This window comes from Haliotis cracherodii, unplaced genomic scaffold (genome assembly GCF_022045235.1).
Source record: "Haliotis cracherodii isolate W230 unplaced genomic scaffold, xgHalCrac1.p SCAF_21, whole genome shotgun sequence".
NCBI classification, from domain to species: Eukaryota; Metazoa; Mollusca; class Gastropoda; order Lepetellida; family Haliotidae; genus Haliotis; species Haliotis cracherodii.
Window position 1 is genome coordinate 8,404,183 of NW_027266277.1, and position 23,610 is coordinate 8,427,792.

The 23,610-nt window shown below is 36.7% G+C and overlaps 1 protein-coding gene across 1 annotated transcript in view; it reads right to left on the reverse strand.

The window, feature by feature from the left end:
* Window positions 1-23,610, reverse strand: part of LOC139470737 (ephrin type-B receptor 1-B-like) — a 114,778-nt gene that overhangs the window by 82,695 nt on the left and 8,473 nt on the right. Inside the window, 1 exon segment of the mRNA XM_071253014.1 lies at window positions 1,477-1,574. Coding sequence (XP_071109115.1) covers window positions 1,477-1,574 — 98 coding nt within the window.

Consider the following 23,610-nt stretch of genomic DNA (forward strand, 5'->3'; position numbering starts at 1 on the left):
AGTAGCTTTCAACCAGCTTTCCTCAACATCAATATGTTTACTGTATTCGAAAAATGAAGACATCTACTTTGTTCTGGTCACTCTCCTGCCACCTAGTGCACTCGCCACCTGTCACAGGTCTGCTGACCAATTAACTCAGGTGTTACAGACAGTAGAGTGAGTGAGTGAGTATGGTTTTACGGCGCTTTTAGCAATATTCCAGCAATATCACGGCGGGGGACACCAGAAATGGGCTTCACACATTGTACCCATGTCGGGAATCGAACCCGGGTCTATGGCGTGACGAGCGAACGCTTTAACCACTAGGCTACCCGACCGCCCCTACGGACAGTAGAACATGTTTATGACAGCTACTAGCTGCAGAAAATAAGCATGAATCATTTGTTGTACCTAATAAACTATTATTGTATTAGATCCACAGACCCTTGATGTGCTGACTTTTACACAAATGCTTGTACCAGGTGCTCTGCAAGAGACCATATTCACTTCAGTGACTGAAGCCATAAGTCTTGAAGCCAGTAAAACCTCTTCCGGTCTTGTAAGCATAGCTAATAAAGTCTGTATAAACATTACAATCTACTGGAAGTGACGTAAAGTGACAAATTCAAGCCTGCAGACTCTAACATATTTGGTAAAGACTGTTCAGTATGAAAGTATGGTAGGTTCATTATTACCAACATCAACAATAGGTTTAATAACATCACTAAAAACACACAACTAGTACAAGAACATGCCCACATACATGCATATTGATGTAAAGTAACAAAACAAATATCAACATGATTCTCATGCACAGAAACCACCTCTGTTGAATTATGGTACTTTTTCAGGAAGTGTAACTTTCAGTTAGAAATTAAGGGAGTCTTTGGGATTTGCTGCAATAATATTTGAATTTAGGGACCCCTTTTAACAAGTGGTTATAACAAGGACCTCTTAGCAGTGTTTGAAATATTTTTAAAACACAAGAAGACAGTACGGCAGGAATGGCAAGTGACCTATAAATGTTGCCTGCCCATCTTCAAAGTCATATTGAAAAATCGCAAAAAGATAATAGACAATTTGTGTCTTGATTCAGTTGAAATAATGCAAACAATTACTTGAGAATCTATGAAGAGTTATAATATAACTGAATACGTAAGTAGTCTTAAAATTATCTGCCAAACTGTTGAAAAGGTGGAGGACAATTTCATGCAGCCTGATAGAAAACTTACCAGCCACGGGCAGGTGGACAGGCAGTTATTTCGGACACTGCCTCTTGGTATTCATGCATAATTTTAAATTGAATCTTAATCAGACTTTGAATGAAAACCTAATGACCAATCCATGATAGGTTGATGTTCATTATCCCCAGGATAAATTTGTGTATGACCATCTCATTAACATTATTAACCCTATTGTAATTTCAATAGTAAAAGTTTTTTCTTGTTTTCTGTGCAGGGTGTGACTTGAATGAAACATGTGTAAAGCAATACTCACTCCTTGGTTGCCCTCACTGTCATTGGGGTTAGCATTAACAGGTTCTGTATGGGATGTCCACGACAACCTCTGATTTGGCCGTGTGTCTAGTAAAACCACTGCAACAGAAGACAGGCATCATTAACATTGACGCAATACTATGATTACTTCATATATTCCTTTCTGGCGTACTTTCATCTCAAACACAGACAATCTTGTTTACAGCCTTTTACAGTGATTACAAGCAATTCACATAAAATCATACAAACATTTCATGTGATGGACATAACAGTGTACACATATTCGGACATTTATTCAGACATTTATACACAATGTAAGTTCAGCAGGAGAAACAATACATACAGCATTATCACCAAATTGCTCTACAACATAAATGAGAGGGAGATCATCAGAGGGGGATATTTTCTATGGCTCGGCATGCTAAGTGCCAAATTTCATTATTGTGAAATAATCGATAATACCACTGAAAACAGATTCAAACTTTCAGTTAAAACTTGCAAGCAAATATAATGGAAACTTGAGCTCCGAATGACATGAGCATCGGCTGTGACCCTGAAATGTTTATAATATTTGTCAGTACTTGTCAAGAAAACTAGTTCTTCATCAATGTTGGCCAACATTTATACCATACTCCAAAACAAAGGATGAAAAATTCCATAACTGGAAACAGTTAAGTGTTGTAACATCTATCTCAATATTTACAGTTATTCACATTTTGACTATGTTTGTTCTCTCCCACCAACTCCAGCCAAACTTCACATGCAGCAAACATGGAGAAAGGAGAGCTACCAAAGGATTAACATAGGAGAAACTAAGGTAATGCAGTCATGTTTATGTTTTTTTTAGTTTAAAAAAGGTGACTTAATATTCCCCCCTTCCTGCCATCAGTAATAATGGTAAGCACATACTAAACTGGGGATAACAATCTTTAAAACAAGTACGTACACTGGTCTGCCTGCCTAATCATAAAAAATATACAATGCTATTCCATATCTGTTAAGACAGGGTACCTGAAACACTAACTTCAATTTGTTTACATGGGAATAACAAAGTTTGAGAAGACAAAATGATATTTTTTTGTGGTACTGTGGCTATCACTTCAGTAGAAGTTATTCGACCCTATGAAAATGTCAAAACTTGAACATTAAATAATATTCCTAAATAACCAATGGCACAAAGCCATCACTATGTTGATTTGTGTGCAACGTTTCATGAAGAAGTAATAATTGGATTTTGAGTTACGTTTTAGGAATGGAACGATTACAGACAAGACGGACATTGTATAGACTTCATAGCAATGTCTGACTTAGACAACCCCAACTAAATCTCTCCATTATGATTGATGCATATGGATATAGTCCACAATCATGACGATGTTGCCAATCTATTACACAAATGGATTATTGTGGTAGTCATCAATGTGACTGCTCGTTAATTTGCTGTTATCAATCTTAATCAGCTGTCATCAATATCAGCTTTCATCTGATTGCTTGCAAGCAATAATGGCTAATAAAATCTGTATTTTTGCATCCTGAATGATGGGCTATGTCACACTTAGAAAATTCTAAACAGGTATTTTCTTTACCCTGTCACAGACTGGTCAATGTCTCCCCCTGATACCCATTTTATAGCAAGGACACTTTCACACTGGATCGTTATGTTTCTTGGCTAACCTAACATTGTTTCGGTTCTGCTTTGGCCTGAAATGAAGTAACAGCAGAACCTTATTTCTTCTGCTTTTTGGACAAACTCATTTGTATGGAGGAAAACACTGTTGTCTCCAGAATTAAAATGATGTTTACAGAGCCAAGTTGCTTTTAAGACAAGTCAAATCAAGGCTAAAAATTAAAATAATGCAAAAAAATGGGAAATCTGTATCAAGTCTCACTGCTAACTAAACATATATTTTACAAAATTCCATTTGATGTTGAACAAAATTGGTTGAGTTATTAATATTGTTGTCATGTTGTTTTGTACTTGTAAACAGAAAAAGTACCGGTACAGAATTCTAATCATATTCATTTTTGTATAGGACCTGTTCTTGCATGTCTTGAGAAATACCATATATTATATAATATGATTTAAACTCTTTCTATACCTTCCAATCAAGCGATTTAGTGCCTTAAAGGCTTTCAAGAAACAGACATTTTTATTTAGAAGAGGTTTATTATTAAATAGTAATGTTGCAAATGGCTGGTGTATGGTGTGCTTACAGTAATTAAGGAAGAAATATAGAGTGGTTTACAAGTTATGCACCGAAAAAGAACCGATCCTCATTTGAACTTGTTTCCATGGAACGTTGAAAGTACAAAACATAAAAAGCACAAGCTCAGCACTCATTTGATATATGTCACAGCCCATTTCTGTATAACCCACCAAACTTGGCCAGGGGATAAATATACCCACATGATCAAGAACAACCAAAACCACTTTTGGGGATAGCAACTCATAATACAATTCCATCTGTTCATGCTTCACAAGGTTGCTCAATATGCAATCTGTTCATCTAACATGTCTACAGCAAAGGGAATCAAGAAGCATACATGTATCGCTACTGCCATAGCAAACCTGCTTTGTGAAAGACTGACATAGCCCTAGATAGATTTCCATCAAAGCACCCTTCATCAGAGAGACAGGGACTAAGTGACACAAGCCTGTAAGTCCAGCAGCTCCACAAGTAATTCATGAAAATATCATTATACTGATCACAATCCCTGGTTATTGATTCAGATGTTTGTTCGGAAGAGAGTCTATCAGTCTGCAGATCAAATTGTCTTCAATGTCAACAATGGTCTAAATAAATTAATACAATCATAAACAGACTGCTGTAATACAAAAGGAAAACCATAAACTTACAAATTTATTTTATACAGTGATTCACGGTTTTAGCAAAAATGTCCACTTATATTATTTTTTATTATCCCACTACTAACTAAAGATATACAAAATTCCATTCCAATATAAATGGTTGAGGTATGGTCTAAAATTGGGTTTTCAGTATTGTTGTCATGTACATGATGTACTTGAAAACAAATAACTACAGAATTCTAATTATATTCTTTTCTGCATGGGATCTGTTTTTGAGACACTATTAAGATAATGCAATTCACAGTACCATGTCAACAGCATCAAGTCTATTCTTGTTAACCACGTCAACCATGTCAACCCATGACAATTTCAAAAAGAAATCTCCAGCAACAGACCTACTTTTGTCCAGGTGCGTGCCCACCCTTTCAAAAACTGCCACTCACAATTTTGACAATTGCATACAAACTAAACCCTTCAATATGGTATAATTGATCATTAAGTCGGAGTATATGATACTAATAACTAAATGGCAAATACACATCAGCATCCAAGATATTGAAAAGACTTACAAGATGAAAATATACATGATTGCCCTGCCAGACACGGGTTAAGCAGTGTTCACATCGCTAGTCATACCCTATGAAGACTTAATAATAACCTACACACCCAATTCGACTCACTCAACAGAAGCAATGTTTGCTTTTATGAAAGCTTAATTTTTACTTCAATGGAGGTAAAAGCCTCCCTTGGGCCTCAGCTAAATACTTGCTCCAGGGTATGGGCAACCCTGGTACATTTGATGATTTGTCATGGCAATCTTTGTCAATGATAACAAGTATTTAGGACAAAACAACTCTATGTTCCTCTTTCAGTCTTTCAAAGCTTGTCTTGAGGGCAAAAGTGATGACAAGAATAAAACGTTTCTCTTTTAATCAAATCATCCTGGTTTTTTTACAGAAACATGCATGGAATGCATTTACTTCACAGCCAGTAATGAAAGCCCTTCTGAACAAGCTTGAGGCTTAGCAATAAATATGACATCACCTCCACACTGTCTGAGAAGTTGTTTGATATGTGACCCAAATCGTTACCTTTGTGATCTATAGCTAATGTCCTATTACCCATCGCCTGCCCTACATGGAGTCTGATAATGTTCCATTTATATCCTGTATTTGTCTGCCATAACCAACATAACATGCCACATGACCTTCACACATTAAGAAAATGTCCTGTCTTACAATAAGAGATTCTTTCATGCTAACTGACAAGTTAGTTTCACATAACAACATGAGACACAGCAGTTTCTATTCTGAGACAGCTCTGGTATACCAGACAGGCTGTGTGCTACACTTATTCTGATCTAACGGATGAAACTGTTTAACGTACCTTACTATTCTTCCAAGTTACATTCAGTGAAATGTAAGATAACCTTACTAAATATGGAATGTTTGCTGAATGCTCTGCCTCCAGTCTGACAAATGATGCATCACTGATTCACTACATTCGCTGTGATCATATTCAGCATATTATGAAACAGCCTCGACACCTAGTTCACTGACACAGTTACTAGAATGCTATTTCAGATTTTACAGGTTGGAAGTACATGAAAATATAGCATTTAACAACAAATGCTGGTATGTTCGTTGTCTCTTTTCGCTAATTAAAAGTAATACATGTAGTTAAATTGCATACATATGTAGTGATTTTTGTTTTGTAAACACAGGAAGATGGCAGCTATGGGCTGAAAATGGCCGTGGAAAGGGCTACCCATTACAACTTCTGCACTGATAAGTTCAATATGAAGGTGGCTGTAGTTTCAGTATCTCTCCCATTCCAGCTAAATTCTGCATCACACCTTAAGCCTTGATAGCCTGATAATGAGTAATCACAGCTGCTTGAGGATGCTTTCTGGTAAGCTAGAGGTAAGGTCTTCCATTTATACTTTGAACTTCGAGTGACGATAGGCAAAAGCATGAAGAAAAAGATTCAACCACTGCCCATGATGGGGAAATGAAGATGGCTTCCCTAAGAATGATTTCCACATGGCAATTTTGTGGTACATGATTAATACAACAGCCACAGAAATTGTGGACAGGACAATTGTACTGAAATCAAAACTGGGGTCCAGTATGTGGTGAAGGCCAGGGCATGCCCATTTACTGCAGGCATTTGAGTGATGTGTACCTGTATGTTGGACCTTGCCTGCGTGCAGCATCAGGTTCTCTGACAGCAATTCACACTCATAACCTCCACCTACAGTACCCACTGGTAGGCTGAGTGGTCAGAACCGACAAGGTCGATCATTTTCACTGAATGGCATTTAGCATAAGTGATAACAGGTTTCTGCACAAGAGCCACGATAGACATCCTCACTGCAGATACATTGAACTGTTCATTGATATATTGTTAACAGTAGATGGCCAAAATAAAATGTTACTATTAGCATGTTTAGTTATACATACTGCATATCATAAGTTCATAATGATTCATGCAGAAATGGCTGAGAAAGGAGCAAAAATAACATTCCAATGTGGGCATGATGGTGGCCATAATAAAAATGAGATCAGAATGTTGTAGACATTCTGAACGGTGATTATCTATGCCAAGTTTCAATTTCATAGGCCTTGTGGTTTTAGAGTTGTTGAAAATGAATAACTTCCTGACAGACAGATGAATGGACAGAAGATGGACCAAGTGCCACTCCAAAACAAACATTAGTTCTTCAAAAACATAATCTCTGATCTGCAAAACAGAATAAAGTATTCACAAGTAAACAAATGAAAATCACACTTAAGTAATCAATTATTTGTGAGGTAAAAGTACCTTGCCCCAGTATCTTTGCAATGTTACTGGCATGAAAACTATCAACTGACCATGGTAACTTGTTATTGCTTGGTGACTTGTCCCAAATTGAAGAAAACTGTGGTAAAAATAACTTATATTAAGAATGCGTGTGCAGGCTTTCATAATCTGTGGGTGACATATTCCAGTATCTGCTAATGTCCTGGCAGCTGAGACCACCCAAAGACCTATACAATCAACTTGCTGCTCCCAAAATCACAAAATCAACAAAACTTGACAAAATACTTCCCAGAGTCTCTCAGAACTTTCCTTTGAAGTCTGAGCCAATATAGAATAATCATATTATTAAGGAACCAATTCACAGGATTTCATCTGCTCTTGCCTATGTTGGGCCATCGTTCCGAATTGGAATTGATTTTACCCCCCATCTTCACTCGATAAGACGCATTTGAAGAATGCGACTTTAGTGGAAAGCAAATTTGAATTGAGCTATCACGGCCGATTGAAATTAATGTGGGGAACAAAAATGCTGGATTACTTTCCACTTGAAACATGGGAGGAGGAAGTGTATGGTGTAACTACCTTGAGATAAAGCAGATCTGCATCCCTTCTAGATCTGAGACTGGCAAGGAATATGCAATGACAGTAACACATACTGCCATGGGACGAAGCAGCAGCTGACACACACCTATTAACACTCATTCTGAGGTACAAAACTGATAGTGGGCAGCTTATGCTGAGTTTAATGATGTCATAAGGAAAGGACTCAAGTTTTCATCTAAACATTTCATTCTTACGCTATAATAATAATAATAATAATAATAATAATAATAATAATAATAATAATAATAATAATAATAATATGGGTTAGGGTCTTCTTTTCAACAGATCTATTTTTCCGTAATTCATTTTCTTGAACTGAATAAATCAGGATGTTTCTATCAGCAAATAATCTTGAGGGAAATCTAACATAGGTTCATGACATAAAACATAATATGTTAATGATTCATTAGAGATTATCGACTCATTTTAGTCAATGAGTATTATTCTAGTATATTGACATAAATGACAACATTCAATGCATAATACAAGCAAATAATGCACATCTGTATCAATGTGTATGGATAGACACCAGTGTAACTGTCCTCATGCTGAGATATGTACTGTATGTAGGGTGCTATCACTGACACAAGGTAGGTAGTGCCCTCTTGCAGGATAAGCAACACAAAGCCTATTACATGTTGCAAAATGAGTTCGCTGTGGGGTATGAACATGGTGTTTATGTTTCAGATAAAATGTAGAGAAGTACAGGACACAGCATTATACCTCAACAAAAACATCCCAATGATACTAAACAGTTGTGATAGCATGAACTGATAGTGTGCATGAGGAAAAGCTTTTCTGCATATTTTTTCACATGTCTTCATCTCTTCCTAATTTCAACCTCTATGATTTCAGTAAAGAATCAATCTGTCCCATCAGTTCCAGCTCCACATCTACCTAGCAACAAGGTTAACAATGCCACTTCTATTTTTGCAATAAACATGCCTCATAATGGGGCGAGTCTTCCACTTTGGTCTGAATACTGAAGATTCCTACACAAATATTGGTTGTGGAATCCTGTGCTTTATTCCATTCCACTGCAATAGTGAACTGCTTTCCAGTTCTTTTGTTTACCTACATGAGGCCAATAGCTTCCACTTTCAGAGATCCATAAATTGTGGCAACAGAATCAATGACTAGCTGCTCTATTGATCTGGCTGTGCAATTGGGAGCTGCCAAGCAAATCTCTTTCCACACCTTTACTGCAATAACATTCCATAACTTCTCACGCGATGCACACACTAACAAAGATGGACAATTTAGTGCTCTTTGTCAATTGTCCTTATACTGCTGTGACCTACAATTTGACCTTGAACCTTCCTTCCGAATCATGGAGTATCATGTGCAAATAAATGTAGCTAGGAACAAGCTCCAATCACTGATGACAAAATATGGAGTGCTGCAGAATGTATTCTGAAGATGTACCATTTATATTCAAGATAATCATGATAATAACGATTAATTTGATGATTATATTTTACGCCTGGACTATGTTCACGTGAGCTGTCCTGACATGAAGTGAGCATGCTGGATCAGCCATACTATGTTCCACACTAGTCTGCCTGATGAGTGCTCCAGGTATCTGGAATCTCAACAGGAAGGTTATCATCATCCAGCCTGGCTAATGTGGCTGATGTGTACATGACATAAATAATTAAAAAGATTGCAAATGAAACTCACACCCTCATGTGCAATTACTGTCTGATGTCATTTAGTACAGGCTGTACCTCTATGAAGAGATTAAGCTACTGCTTGCATACTAAGGGACATAATTCCTACTGGGTAGTATAGGTACTCCATACACTAACTAATATATGATCAAATGACATTCAAAAAGTCAGTTTTCTTCTTTCAACTGTTACTTTTCAAACAAATGTATCATCACAGTCATGCTTGACAACTTTTAGTACACATTGTGGTCCAGGCAACTGCAGTAGTCCAGTAAGTGTTCTACTGACAGGTGCAACTAATCAAGTCTGGCCCAGACAATCAAGTGATTTAAATTTTAGTACATATGGTATTCTATTCAGTGTTCATACTGATATGGAACACAGCCCCCAACTGTCATTTTCAAGGCTTTTTTAGTTGGGCTATTTGCCTTATTCTGTCAATATGTTACTAAAACCATCATACTATATATTAGTCATAAGACCTAAAAAGTAGTTTGACCATCACACATTTTCCAACAACATTTATTTTTCATCCAACAAAAGATTTTTAAGTCTATCATGAATTCTTCAGGGTCTATCACTGGGATACATCTCACTTAAACATCTTTGCAGTGGTAGAAACTAACATGTTTAGTCCACTAGTCCTTACAATGATAACATATAGCAAAACCTTTAAAAATGACAAATATCTACTGGTCCTTAGGATACCTTAACTATTGGCCAGTTTGGCAAGGACTACAGGACTAGTGCCAACTTATAACGCTGCTTTGGAACATTTTTTTGAGTGCTTTAATACTCTGATTAACAAGTATATGTCATTTTGAACAATTTCAAGGCTTTTAATTTTCAAGGGTTTTCAAGGTTGACACTAAAAATCAAGGCTTTTCAAGAGGGACCTTAAAATTCAAGGCTTTTTCAAGCCTGTAAAAAACCCTGTGTATTGTACATGAACTAAACATATTGGGAAAGAAAGGGTTATGAATAATCTCATCTCATACCTCATGGCAAGACATCTGACTTGACTAGGGCTGCAACACTACAGAAAGCCATGATACGATACATATCTCATACACTGGTCACGATACAATATGTATCTCGATACCAGAATAAAAGCTATGAATTGAAATACTTGTGTATACAAATCAGTTAAACAATAGCGACTGACTGTTTCTTCTTTGTTAACTGTTCCATCACAAAAAGTACCAGTTGGCTATAATGATTGTACAGTTGATTTGCTGGATGCTAGCGGTATTTCAAGCTCACATTTATCCCTACTTCGATGAGTTATTATTTCATTAAGAAAGTCAAAAATATGTATTTTGTATCATCATATATTGCGATGCAGGTCTTTGTCTCGTCGTTCATGAGAGTTTCAGCGTATTGTTTCACCCTTAGACATGACAAATGTTTTTGAAGAAGTCATAAACGTACACTTGTGCAAATGGAAAACACTTGCTTTTAACACAAATTCTTCAAAACCAATATCCTAAATTTAAGCAAATCCGTTTTTCGTTTTGACAGCTAAGGTTCAAAGACTCGCCCTGTTAGCGATGACGGCCATGACAGCAATCAATACACAACATGGTAATTTGACCAAGCCATTTCATGCAGGTGGAAACAACCCATCTCTGCCACAGAAAATAGGTCAAACTTTCACAATAAATTTGTGTGTACTTCGGAGTCAATGAAACAGCTAAAATGATACAAAACACACTCTTGATAGCTATGCGAAAATCAATCTTTGGGAGGGGGGGGGGTGGGGGAGAGTGTGAAAATGCTCATCTCTTACTATCAGTCTGCTTTGCAAATTTCGTAATTAACTCTTCAAAGAACAAATGTCGTTGTTGACTTACTTGATATATAGATTATTATGAATATTGAAGTAGTTGTACTGAAAACACTTATCTTATACACATTTACACAAAAAACCATCCAAGTCATTTTTACTGTATATCCTCCAACCAAAACAATTCATTACCTGTAAGAAGTAAATGTTAAAGCACATGCAAAGAAGAATGAATGAAAGAAATCATTTCAGCTTTGTCACAAGATGCACAATTTATTCCCTCTCAGTACTCAGGGTTCCTCTGGTAGGCCAGCCAACAACAGTCGCTACTCAGTGTAAATTGCCCGTCCAACTCGATTATGTCACCCTCCATGCTAGCCAATATCACGGACAGTGCTGATCAATAACCAAAAAGCACTGACTGTCTTTCAGAAACTCAATGTTTTTACCGAAAGAGGACATGCAATTGTTTGTCGTAGCCAGAGACTTCAAACTATTCTGACATGATAACAAGGTGTTCGAATTGCATTCATCTTCAGAAATCTCCATCACATCGATTTTGTCCAAGTATGTGTGCCTGACATTACTGTGAGAAAGCTCTGTCTACTTATGTGATACAGATATAGATGTGTATTATGTGTGCCTGACTACAACAGGGTATGAAGATTAATGGTCACCTGTTGAACGAGTGGGTCATATACCCATGCTGTTACAACTAACTACACCTAATCAAAAGAAGGAACATGGGTCCTTAGTGATCACTTTCAACTTTATCTGCACCAAATGGCAATGACATACAAATGTAAACAAACCTGTATTAGCCAATCTACATTTTGAAAACACAGCTTCTATAAATCAGAAGTAAACCAATGATTAAATGTCAAAAGAATGATTGCCACAGCAGGAGAGTAGATTGTAAATAAACTGAATCTATTTGATGAGGCCCAGGTAGGCCTGAATGGTGTCCCCTGCTGTCAGATGTGCATTAGTTCCTCTTGACTGGCTGGAGGAAATACCTGTCAACAGAGAGCTCCCACCACCATCAACCAAATGCATTTATATCCTACTATCCAAACCTTCTCTCACAGATTACAGTGACAGTTAGATAACTTATTGCAGCTATAAATTTCAAACAGTGTTTAGGAAAGCTGTTCAAAGGCTGAGATGCCAAAGTAAAAGTCTTCTGAAGCCCTTGGGTTAAAAGACTAAATGATCATGGAGTCAGGGAAGAATTGCTTATGTGTTTTTAATAGCGTATTTCAGATTGTGGTGAATTCCACAGGTTCATATATCGTTAACCAACTTGACCAATTCATGGAAAATATTTTAATATTTTTGACATTTTCATTATTAATCTGGCAATTGCTGACGGCCAGTGACAATCTGAATCACTGAGCATGCAGTATATGAATACTGAAGAAATCAGTGAAAACCACAAGCCAAGTTGCTGCCCATTGGTGTTCTCCTTGAACATGTTGAACAAATGGGAATAAGTCATGTAGCTCTGGGGTAAGACATGCAAGTGTGTACACACGGTCCCTCACCTACTGCAGCAATCTGAAAATCTCACACAGGTATGTATATCAACAATATACATCACTTCACTGGCAACCTATATAATCATCAACAACAAAAACAAATGTAGGCAACATGACAAAATCAGTAACATTATACAGCGGAGTAATGCAACACAAACCCCAATGAGGAAACAGTAGTTTATGTATATGAAGTTGAATATATCTGTGACAGTAAACTGAAAACAACATGAACAGAATCAACAGACTTTCCTTAAACCCAACTACACCGATGCAAGAGTTGTATTGAGGTGTCTTCATCATTACAGAGACAACTTTATTTCTTGTCACCATGTATGAAACATAATCGCTAAACTTGTCATCCAAGCCTTCATAACTTACACTGCAGAGAGCCAATGCTGATGCACACAAGGAATAGTGGTTTCACATTACCCAAAACATCTTTTCCTCGTAACTAGCTGCACAAAGCAATAAGAGAAGATAAGATAATATGTATTGCAGAAACGTTCCATTACGGGACAGATGCAATTTTAATATACAAGACATTATGATTCATATATACATATACTGAGTCAAATTAAAAACTTCACATTTTTAAAAGTAATCCCATATATGATATACAACTGACAAATGTATCAGAGAAGGTAATTTTTAATCATTAAATTCCAAAGAAGGATTTTAATTAACGGTGGTAACCATAATTTGTTCCAAGCATGAAAGGCAGAAGTTCTGGTGCCAGTACCTTGTCGCGGTAAGCAGCAGCGTTGAGGTTGCCACGGATGACAAGAAGCCTGGAACGTGCATTGCCACAGAAAGCACCCCACACCATGACACTTCCGCCTTGAAATCTGTCAACTTCCTGTACACAACACTGGGCGCAACGTTCATGATGGCGCCTCCACACCCTCGCCCTACCATCAGCAAATCGAAGATTAAATCGGGATTCATCACTGAAGACGATTTGATTCCAGTTCTTCTGAGTCCATCGTAAGTGTCGCTGTGCCCACAATTGACGTTGACGTCTGTGTAATTGAGTCAGAATCGGCCCGCAGTATGGCCGTTGTGCTTGAAGGTGAGCAGTTCTCAGATGGTTTCGAACAGTTTGCGCATTCAGTATACCCCTAAACAGTTCATTTCTGGTTGATGTAGCCGTCAAAAATAGGTCACGGAGGTGACGTAAGACAATCTAACGATCCTCTGCATATGAAGTCACACGTAGTCGACCTGGCCGAGGGCGATCAGCGGTGGTACCCGTTTGATGTAGACGCGTCTGCAAATCATAAATAGTCCGTCGACTACAACCCATCGTCCTTGCGACTTCAGCTACGGACAATCCCGTCTGCAACATGCCGATGGCACGTTCACGTTGCACATTTGAAAGGCGTGGTATAACAAATGGCTGTAAAGACTTTTGTTTTCTTGTGTTTTTCTTTTTTTGTTAATGACTGCTAACAAGTATGGCTGAAAACATGTGCGGTATTATGGCCAGGTGACCAGTTGCACGTGAAAAAACACTTTTGCCACTTTAGTGCTGTGCACATGATTTTGATCGATTCACCTGCACAAAAACGGGTGTTATCTGAAGACAATACGTGGCCATTACTGTTTAAATACACAATAAGGGCCCACAATGATAACTGGTCAAAATGTTAAAATTTTAGGATTGTGAAGTTAATTTGGTTCAGTATATATACAGACATACATAATTTACATTCCTGTAGACACATACAAAAACAAAACAATCAATATTACATATTTGATGATATTATTATACAAATAATGTCAACAGTTGATTATAAAGGGGTATTTATTGTTTGAAATGATAGATATGGAAACAAATACAGTTGATATTGACTGCTTCAAAATTTGACAGGATGTAGTGAAATAATTTGTCTTCATGACTGTGGACATTTACATTTACATTTTGTCTGGATAATTTTTCAAAGAGTATATTTCTTTCTTGAGTGTGTTTAAAACAGTGAAGTAAGTAGTGTTTTTCGTCATCAATGGTTGAACATGTACAGCATAGCCTCTGATGTAGTGGGGTTGGTGGCATTGTATGTCTTCCAAGTTCAATATTTAATTTATGGTTACTTAATCTTAGTTAAGAAACGTGCACTTGATATTTTCTTACTTTACAGTGACTGAGATAGGGTTCTAATTTTATTTCATTTGACTATCCTGTATGTCCTAAGTTTGTTTCCTGTGTCTCTTGTTGCATTTACATCTTGAAGAGATTCCTTGAAGAGGGAGTTGAATTTAGATTTGATTGTCTCTTTGAATATTGGTGATAGGAAAGATGAAGTATTCAAATTGTGTTTTCCTAAGAATAGATTGAGCTTGTAAATCCAGCTTATGTTTCGACTTGGGAGGGGAACTGTAGCTTCCAATCAAAGAAAAATAAATTACTTAAAACAGTATTGATACAAGTGAGTCAAATTGTTCAAATAATTTCATTGGCTTAGAGTATAGAGTTCCAAATGAGGTCCTCTTTCCTGACTTTTGTCTGCGAAGAAACATGGATAGATAGCCTGACCGACTTACAGCTATATTTTTTCATACCTGCAGTAAATCAAATACCGGTACATATTGATAGGCAACCGGGACACTTTTTTCGAGTCAGAAATATCAACAGGATGAAACAAATAATGTGTGGAGAAGTGGTGACCTTCATGTACATAAGAGTCCGTTTCTTCTGAGATTCCACAGGGGGTAGGCCCACTATTCACTTCCTCCCAACAAGACCTGAAGCAAACCAAGCTTCTTCTATAACACTCCCAGCTTGCTCAACTCTTTGTTTTCACCATGTTCTCTACCAAAACACCAGCCAGGTAATGTAAAACCAGGGGAAATGCCCTCTTTCTTCACTCAACAAGCTATTACACTGTAGACATATCAACATGAACACAGATACATCTTGTATTGAGAATTCATCAGATTTTCACAGTTACTATCAAGGGTTGCCCTAAAGTTATTTTGTGTTGCTCAGCAAAAGAGCCAGTGCCTACAATAGATAAAGTTTTGGACAATATATATCATTTAATAAGACATGTACAAGCAATGCTGCTGTAACATGAATCAGGGATTAGGTCTTATATATGACTACAAACAATGGAAAGTGCTGTATCCATGTACAGTAAACTACGTTTATAACGAACACACTTATAACAAACTTGTTTGTTTTTTGTCCCGGCCACTGCTGTATATGCTGTACATATGCTTATAATGAACAACGGTTATAACGAACTAAAATTAGTGTCCCCTTTGAGTTTGTTAACCATAGTTTACTGTACTTTGATACTTTGTACTTTGATGATAGAAAAGGCAGAGGTCAGAAGTACTTCAAAACTGACAATATTCTCTTAAAGGTGTGTTCGATGGTTCTCATTTAATTCAAATGGCATTAAACATGATACAGTGTTCATTTAAGTTAACAAAAACAGTGACCACAAAATGGGGTCATTTTCCAAAGGGGACACAAGGTACTTGGTGATCCTTACTATCAGCATGGCATGGCAGGGTGATTGTTCAGAAAATTTACAGTTTTTTCTTTTGACTGAATTTGATTGTCTGTGCTTAATGTACATTCAAAAGTCATTAAGTTCCTATTTTGGTTAAAAAAAAAACACCAAAAATATAGTGCCAATCACTTCTCTTAGAGAAAGTGGTCGATCTGGGACAATGTTTTATCTACCATGATAGTAAAGCTGTAAATGGCTGATCAGTAGATCACCAAATGAACAGGAGGGTCCGCCTTCGACTGTCCAATCGCAAGATTCACCACCTTTTCCCCTACTTTGTTTCAGTTAAATACTCAATTGCATCTTTCGTTGTTTGACGCTACCAGTGTTTTCTATTTTTGCACATGCAGATAAAACACTTTGCCCATATTGGTGTAAGCCAAATGTCAGTTTGTTCATGAGTGACAAGAGCCAATCAAACAACCTGTTTTACGTGTCAGATACTGCAACAAAGCTCCTAACGCTGTTACTTCCTTCCCCGTGTCATAAAATGAAAGTGTTATGAAGGTGCCACACATTGTGATGGAGCTTGCTTTGCTCACTTCCATATCAACACAGGCAAACAAAGTATGCTGACAAATGTTAGTGTCACAATATATAATGCATGTTGAAGTATAAGTATTCCTTTGTATTAGAAATCAGGCTCCTAACTGCAGCATGTGGGTGATAATTCTTGTGTCATTATTGAAAAAGACATGGTAATGCTGCACGCTAGAATGAACACAGCATGTTTAAGTTTTCAGATAATATTACAAACATACTGATTGCAAAATGTTTTCAGTATTGAGATATGATGATTACTAGTTCAATTAAAATATAATTGACAGGCAGCCATTTTAAACACTGATTAGATTGGCTTAGTCCGGTCCCATGAGGCAGATGCCAGTCAACAACAGGCGAACTGTTCAGTGAACTGTTATGTTCACATATATAGGGCCCACCCCTAGTTTAGCATGGTCTGGTGGCTGTGTATCACACCCATAACAACTTGCAGACAGTAGATCAGTAAAACTAAAACCTGATTCACAAGGTATTCTGCTCTTTACAACTTAACTGTTTATCTTTTATTTGCAAGTTATCAATGTGAAAAGGTAGCATTTCATTTACTCATCATACACAAACTCATGTAAATATTCAGTTTCAATTTGAGAGCAATGAAATAACTAAATGTCATTATGCTGGAGAGTAGTGTTCTCCTAGATCCAGAATGACTTCAAGCAGAACCATTCCAAATATTAAGATGATGTTAACGTTTTGGGCTACAAATGCTCCTGCCATCAACATTAAGCCGGGTGTAAAATTAGATCCCACAAAAACTAGACAGGCTGGCCTAGTGCTGTGTTCAGCATAGCAGCACTGTCTGTGTTCCTAAAACAGCAACAAAAGTGGAGGTCTTTCACCATGTTCACTTCAGACTACTCAGCAATGTATGGCTCTCCCTGCTGATACTGCAAGGTACCTTTGGTATGTAATAACAGGTTGATAATTAGATAGATCAACACCTAATTCCCATACAGAAAAAGTATTAAATTTTCATAAAATCAATGAAGAAAGAGTACAGTTTAACTAATACTCTACACAGAAGGCAAAGCTTTGTTCCTTTAATATATCTAAACATGGTTCGTTTTAAGTCATCACAGCACAAATACAAGAGCTCTTGATATAAAATAAGACAAGTTGAAAAGGCGAATTAATCAATACAATGTGACCAGTTGGCGTTGATCCTAGTTACTGCATACCATCAAAGGCAGCTAGGGTACATGAAAAACTCATTTGTAGATGACACTGGTGAAAAATAGGCCTCCAGCTCTAAGTTTCTTATCATAAACTAACTGATCAATCGCCTCAGAAAATGTTTCATTCACTGTCTCATGTGATTAAGAAACTAAACTGACATATCCCTTGGTGGGAACTTTGATGTAGAATGTTATCATTCCCCCAGTCTAGTAGCAACAAAGCAGAGAGCTGGAGAACAGCACTTTCAATATGTGATCAGTTTATATGCCGCATTCCTCTTAGGGTTTGCGTTGCCACTTGGTGCTGCTGGTGATCAATTCGTCATGTTTGACAAATGAAATGCCACTAGGCTTGTAGCAATGTCATATGATAAGTAGGGCTGAGGGAGGAATTTAGTGTTGACAACAAACACTTGTTACACAGTATAACAGCTTAAAATAGCTCTCTCACACAAAAGCTTTCATTTAGGGTGAATATCATATCATAGTGATCAAATGTGCAAGGTGTATTCATATATATAAACATAAAGATTTTAAAAATTCAAGGTTTGTTTATAACTGCTTATATTTTAAAAAAAACAGGGTCCTGAAAAAACTAGCAAAATTACATACTTCGTTCTCTTATCAACAATATAATCTCCAGACACTGAGATGTGTTGTGAGAGATACTAAAAGAGCTTGTGAAATGACAAGTTATATTGGTGAGCAGTTAATCTAGGGGCACTGGTAACTGGTTTCCCCCTATGATAAGAAGAAGTCCTGCTAGCAACAGTCAGCTACAAGCTGTCAGGTCCATAATCAGCCAAGGCAAGGTCAATCTGATGACACAGGCCCAGCTATTGTCCACCATGGACTTAATCAACAACAGATCTGTCCACCAGACTTCTGGATTGTCACCAACTCTGAATGTTAAGACATGTAATCAAATTAATGAAAAGACCATTGGCTAGCTACAGTCCCGAACTGTGAGTGCAAATAGTGAGGAGGAACTGAAATAACCATTTTCAACAGTAAACTAAACAACAGTATCAAGAACACAAGCTGAGAATGATCAGTGAATTCAATCAGTGAGAGGACTACATCAAATTGGTAAACTTGTCAAAATATTCCTCACGGTATTCTTCGAACACCACACTAACCCTGTATCAATTAATCCTTCAAAGATAACAATTCATTTGCATGACTGTCTGAAAGAGACACAACAATAGAGATGCCATGGCCCAGGTGCCCAAGTACCAGATTAGGACAATTATCCCTCACTATCACCAACAGTATTTATCAAAATCAGTAGTCACATAAATTGAATTATTTTGTATGATAATATTACATTACTGGTCAGGCAGGCTACCATCTGTTCATTCAGGGAGATATCTTCCCATAATCCTCCAGGCAAGATGGAATAATGCTGTCATATCAATTACTGTTCAAATTTATCTAAAAAGTAATCAAGTCTAGTGACTAACAGGTTGGATTAATGATGAAACATTACTTGTATCTTCCTCAATGTCATACAGGAACAGTAACAAAGAAACAAGACCACGTCCAGAACAACGGAGATGATTTCACAAGAAGCGTCCATGAAAAATTACTCCTCCCTTGTTCATTTCATTTTGATTTGTTGATGAAAAGCTTCAACCCAGACATGCAAAGGGAAGAAGTTTACGCCATATTTTCTCCCTTAAGTAGCAACTTGATGACAAAACAAGTATTACCAAATCACAGCTTATAAGCTGACATTAAAATAAGTTAAAGAAAATATGTGGTAAGTTCAATTATTGCCCATTCTATTTTCACATATTAAAACCTATCATCTTTCACTTCAATGTTGCTTTATATGTTGTTTTAGTTGCATATCTGTCATGACTCAAGATAGATGTTAGGAATTCTGTATATCTTGGCAGATATTTACAAAGCTGCTGACACTTTCTGACAGATGATGAGTGGAAATATATGTATTTTGTTAGCAACCCTTCTGATATTTGCAGATCTCAAGAGTAACTCGATATGTGTTAGCTATTATATCATTGCTGTTAGAACTTAAAGCAAATTGGAGTTGTTGAGAGTACAGAGTGGATACCACAAGCACAGTGGTGGGGAGGAATGCCAAACTTGCAGTGCGGCTAAGCTTCAATAAACTCATTTGTTGATTCAGTTGGGTAGATTACAAAGATACATGGATATTTGAGCACAGTCACACTATTCCACATACCCTCAGAACTTGGCAGCTTGGGCAAGGGTAGGAGAAGCAGTAAAAAGTTAATGTCATATGCTTTTATCTATTATCAAAATAATTTGGGATGTAAAGTGACAACATCTATTTTTGCATACATATACATATATATATACATACAGTCAACATCACCATAGCATCAATACAAATAATGGTCAAAATGTAAGTTCCTTTGGCCAATATTGGTAATACTAACTTCCTCATATGTCATAGATCATTCAAGCATCAGATCAACAGGAGCCAATAAGAGAATTACAGAGAAGACATTTTCTGTACATATTGTGTAAATATTAGGGCTGCAACGAATAACCTATGAGGCGAATACGATTCATATCATGAATATAGGGTAATGAATACGAATATTAATTCACGAATACAATAATAATTCTGCAGTTGATGTATTATTTGCCATATTCAGCATGATCAGTGAGGCAACAACAACAGAAATTATTTGACATGGTTTGTTAATTATCTATATTATACATTTACATACTGCACTTGTCCAGATACTTAGTCTTAGTATCTGCTCAAATGCTACAATGACCAGTGACCAAATTTCTGTCAAATTAAATATTATAAGAGTGTTGTCTTTAAAGAAACCTATGCATATCATATGTTCTTATGGACATTTTAGGTACAGGGTATGTAAATGCACATGATTGCATATTCATAAATATTTGATTCTAGTGGCAACGAATAACAAATTCAGTTCATGAATGGATACGGTTCCATTCACCGAATACGCGAGTGAATCGTAACGGCCCTAGTAAATATGAAAGAGCTGCTGGAAATAACACAATAATTAATATTTATTCAGATGGACAGACACACAGAGACATCCCACACACTCCCACATATATGTGAAGGTTTCATATTATTGGGAAATGGTGTGTATAAAATACATAGGGTTTCCTTTCTTTCACTATCTAGATGACATTAATCTTTTGTCAAAACATTTGTGTTTATCAAAATTAAAAATGAAACTGCAAAACAAAAAATTTCAAAGTGCTAGGCCTGAGAGAAATAAAATGCTATTTTTTCTTTTTAAAGTGTAGGCTGAAATAGAAAACTGCAGTGGAGGGAGGGTTTTTTACAGACAAAATGGCCTTTGAGGGTGGTGGGTAAAAGAGAAGAACAAAATATATACATGTTAATCATTTATAAAAATTCTCTACAGATTTGTCTATTGCATAAATGTAAATAATTTGTAGTCATTTTGTCTTGATTACTTCACATGTCCAAACCTATCATGGTCTTCCGCATCTTTTTCTGAAATCAGGTACAATCTTTTGCCATATAAAATCAAAGATGAAGAAGAATCATGATTATTTCTTAAAATTCATTTGTACTTGCATTTAGGATATATCTTTCTAGTCTTCACTAAACTGTCTTACAATCTTAAAGGGTGATTCATGCAGCTGGATCACAAAAGAAAATTCTTTGAATACTTCCAATCAACTATTGATGAAAGAGTATGATGGCTATGTTCATTCCCACTGAAATATGCAGAGGTCACCACGCTGGCTCATGGAAAGCACACACCAGGACTGCAAATTCTTTATCCGCTCATCACAATATAATATATCCAACTGGAAATTTTGGAATTCAAAATATTTCAAAATCACATATCTGCTTACATACAAACTCAAAATTCAAGGAGAACTGGCAACTAAAGCAATTAGTGAGCAGCTGATTGAGAGGACCTGCCAGATTTACCCAAACTGCTGCAACAATAGTCTGCCTCACAAATCATAGGACTTCAGCACAAACTAACATATTCATTTTTTTGTTAATTCTGTTGGCAGTTTTTGCTCTGTCTACTGAACAAGCAGAATCCTGTGCACTGATAACAGCAAAACACTGAAGCACAAAACTAGTTTTGAGAAAACAGTCAGGGCATCAGATGAATACCAAGAACAAGAAAGAAATTGCCAAAAACCACAGCCAAATGCATTCATTCAAATATGAACTGAAAGACTGTGTAGATGTTCTTTACATGTGAAAACAAGCCATTACACTGTGTACAGAATAAATTAAAACATATTTATCCATTCATGTAAATACGAAAATTAGTTTCCCCTCCCAAAGAAGTGAAAAGATTAATCAGAAGGAAGCATTGTGACATTTGTGTTCTAAATATATGACAGCTAGTTATCAATATGTTGCTGGGGAGGTAATCAAGGCAAGGTGACAGTGTGCCACAGGACGATGAAGCCTTCTCCATGCCTTAGTGGTCAGCAATGTCACATGAGACCCCAGTAGCCTCCCCATAATCATTCTCCAATCCCTTGAGAATCAACAGACATCAAAACTCACTCTGTTGTGAAATTCTAGACCCCTTTCGAATCCATCAATTCTCAAACTGGTCATGTTGTTTAATTATTATCTAAATTCATCATAATTGGTTTGAAGCTTGTGAAAGCTGATAAATAAGATAAATAATACTCCACTCATATCAATGTACTGGCAGGAAAAATCCTATCTTGCAAAGCCAGCAGATGGGCAGATACACTCTAAACACAGCTAATGTGACAATATTGTGTTGAACAAAGCACTGACAATCAATATTGCAGTAGATGCAAGGCCAACCACATGTCCGCCTCCTGTATCTGTAGTGGAAATAGTATCTCCTTCTCCTTTTCATTTACTAATTTTATGTGCAACAACAAAACAAGCACCATACGTGGCATAAACTAATAAGAATAAAATCTGATTACAACTTTCACTGTCCATCATAATCAATGGATCAGCCATAATGACAATTACAGTATACCTAAACAAATTTTTCAAATATCAAAGCCAAAATTACAAAGTTGAAGCTAACCAGTATTCTCTTGCTGATAACCCAATGGCATAATATCATAAACATAATGCTAAATTCAAGAAAAACATGTTTAAAGAATAAACATTCTTTAAATTGTGCAAACCCAAAAACTGACTTTATTATATATCTTGCAACAATAAAACCAACCCCACTTAATCTTGTTCAATAAAATGTAATTATGTTCCTGTGTATTTCCTTTGCACTAACAACTGCATTGAAATGCTTTCTGAAACATGTCACATTCACTTACTGGATATTACCCTCTTCATGCTCATACAGGAGAATTATCTGTTGACATGACAATTTAATCTTTCAAATGTCAAACACTGAGATCGTGAGAACAAAAGGCTGACAAAATATTCTGCATTTGGTATCATGTTCATATTGGCCTCAGTTCTTCTGATATCTGTGTTGCAACAGCAACTGGAGCAGAATGATATTTCCCCAACAACCAGGGAATGAGATATATGTTCTCAGGATGGGTTCATCACCATCACAACTTGACACCACAGACAGACTGAGATCAAAACTCATTTTTCTTTCTTCGATAGTTTCTGAAGCACTTTAAGTGTCAACAGCATGAACAAGTTAATATTAACATACGAAATATACAATATCT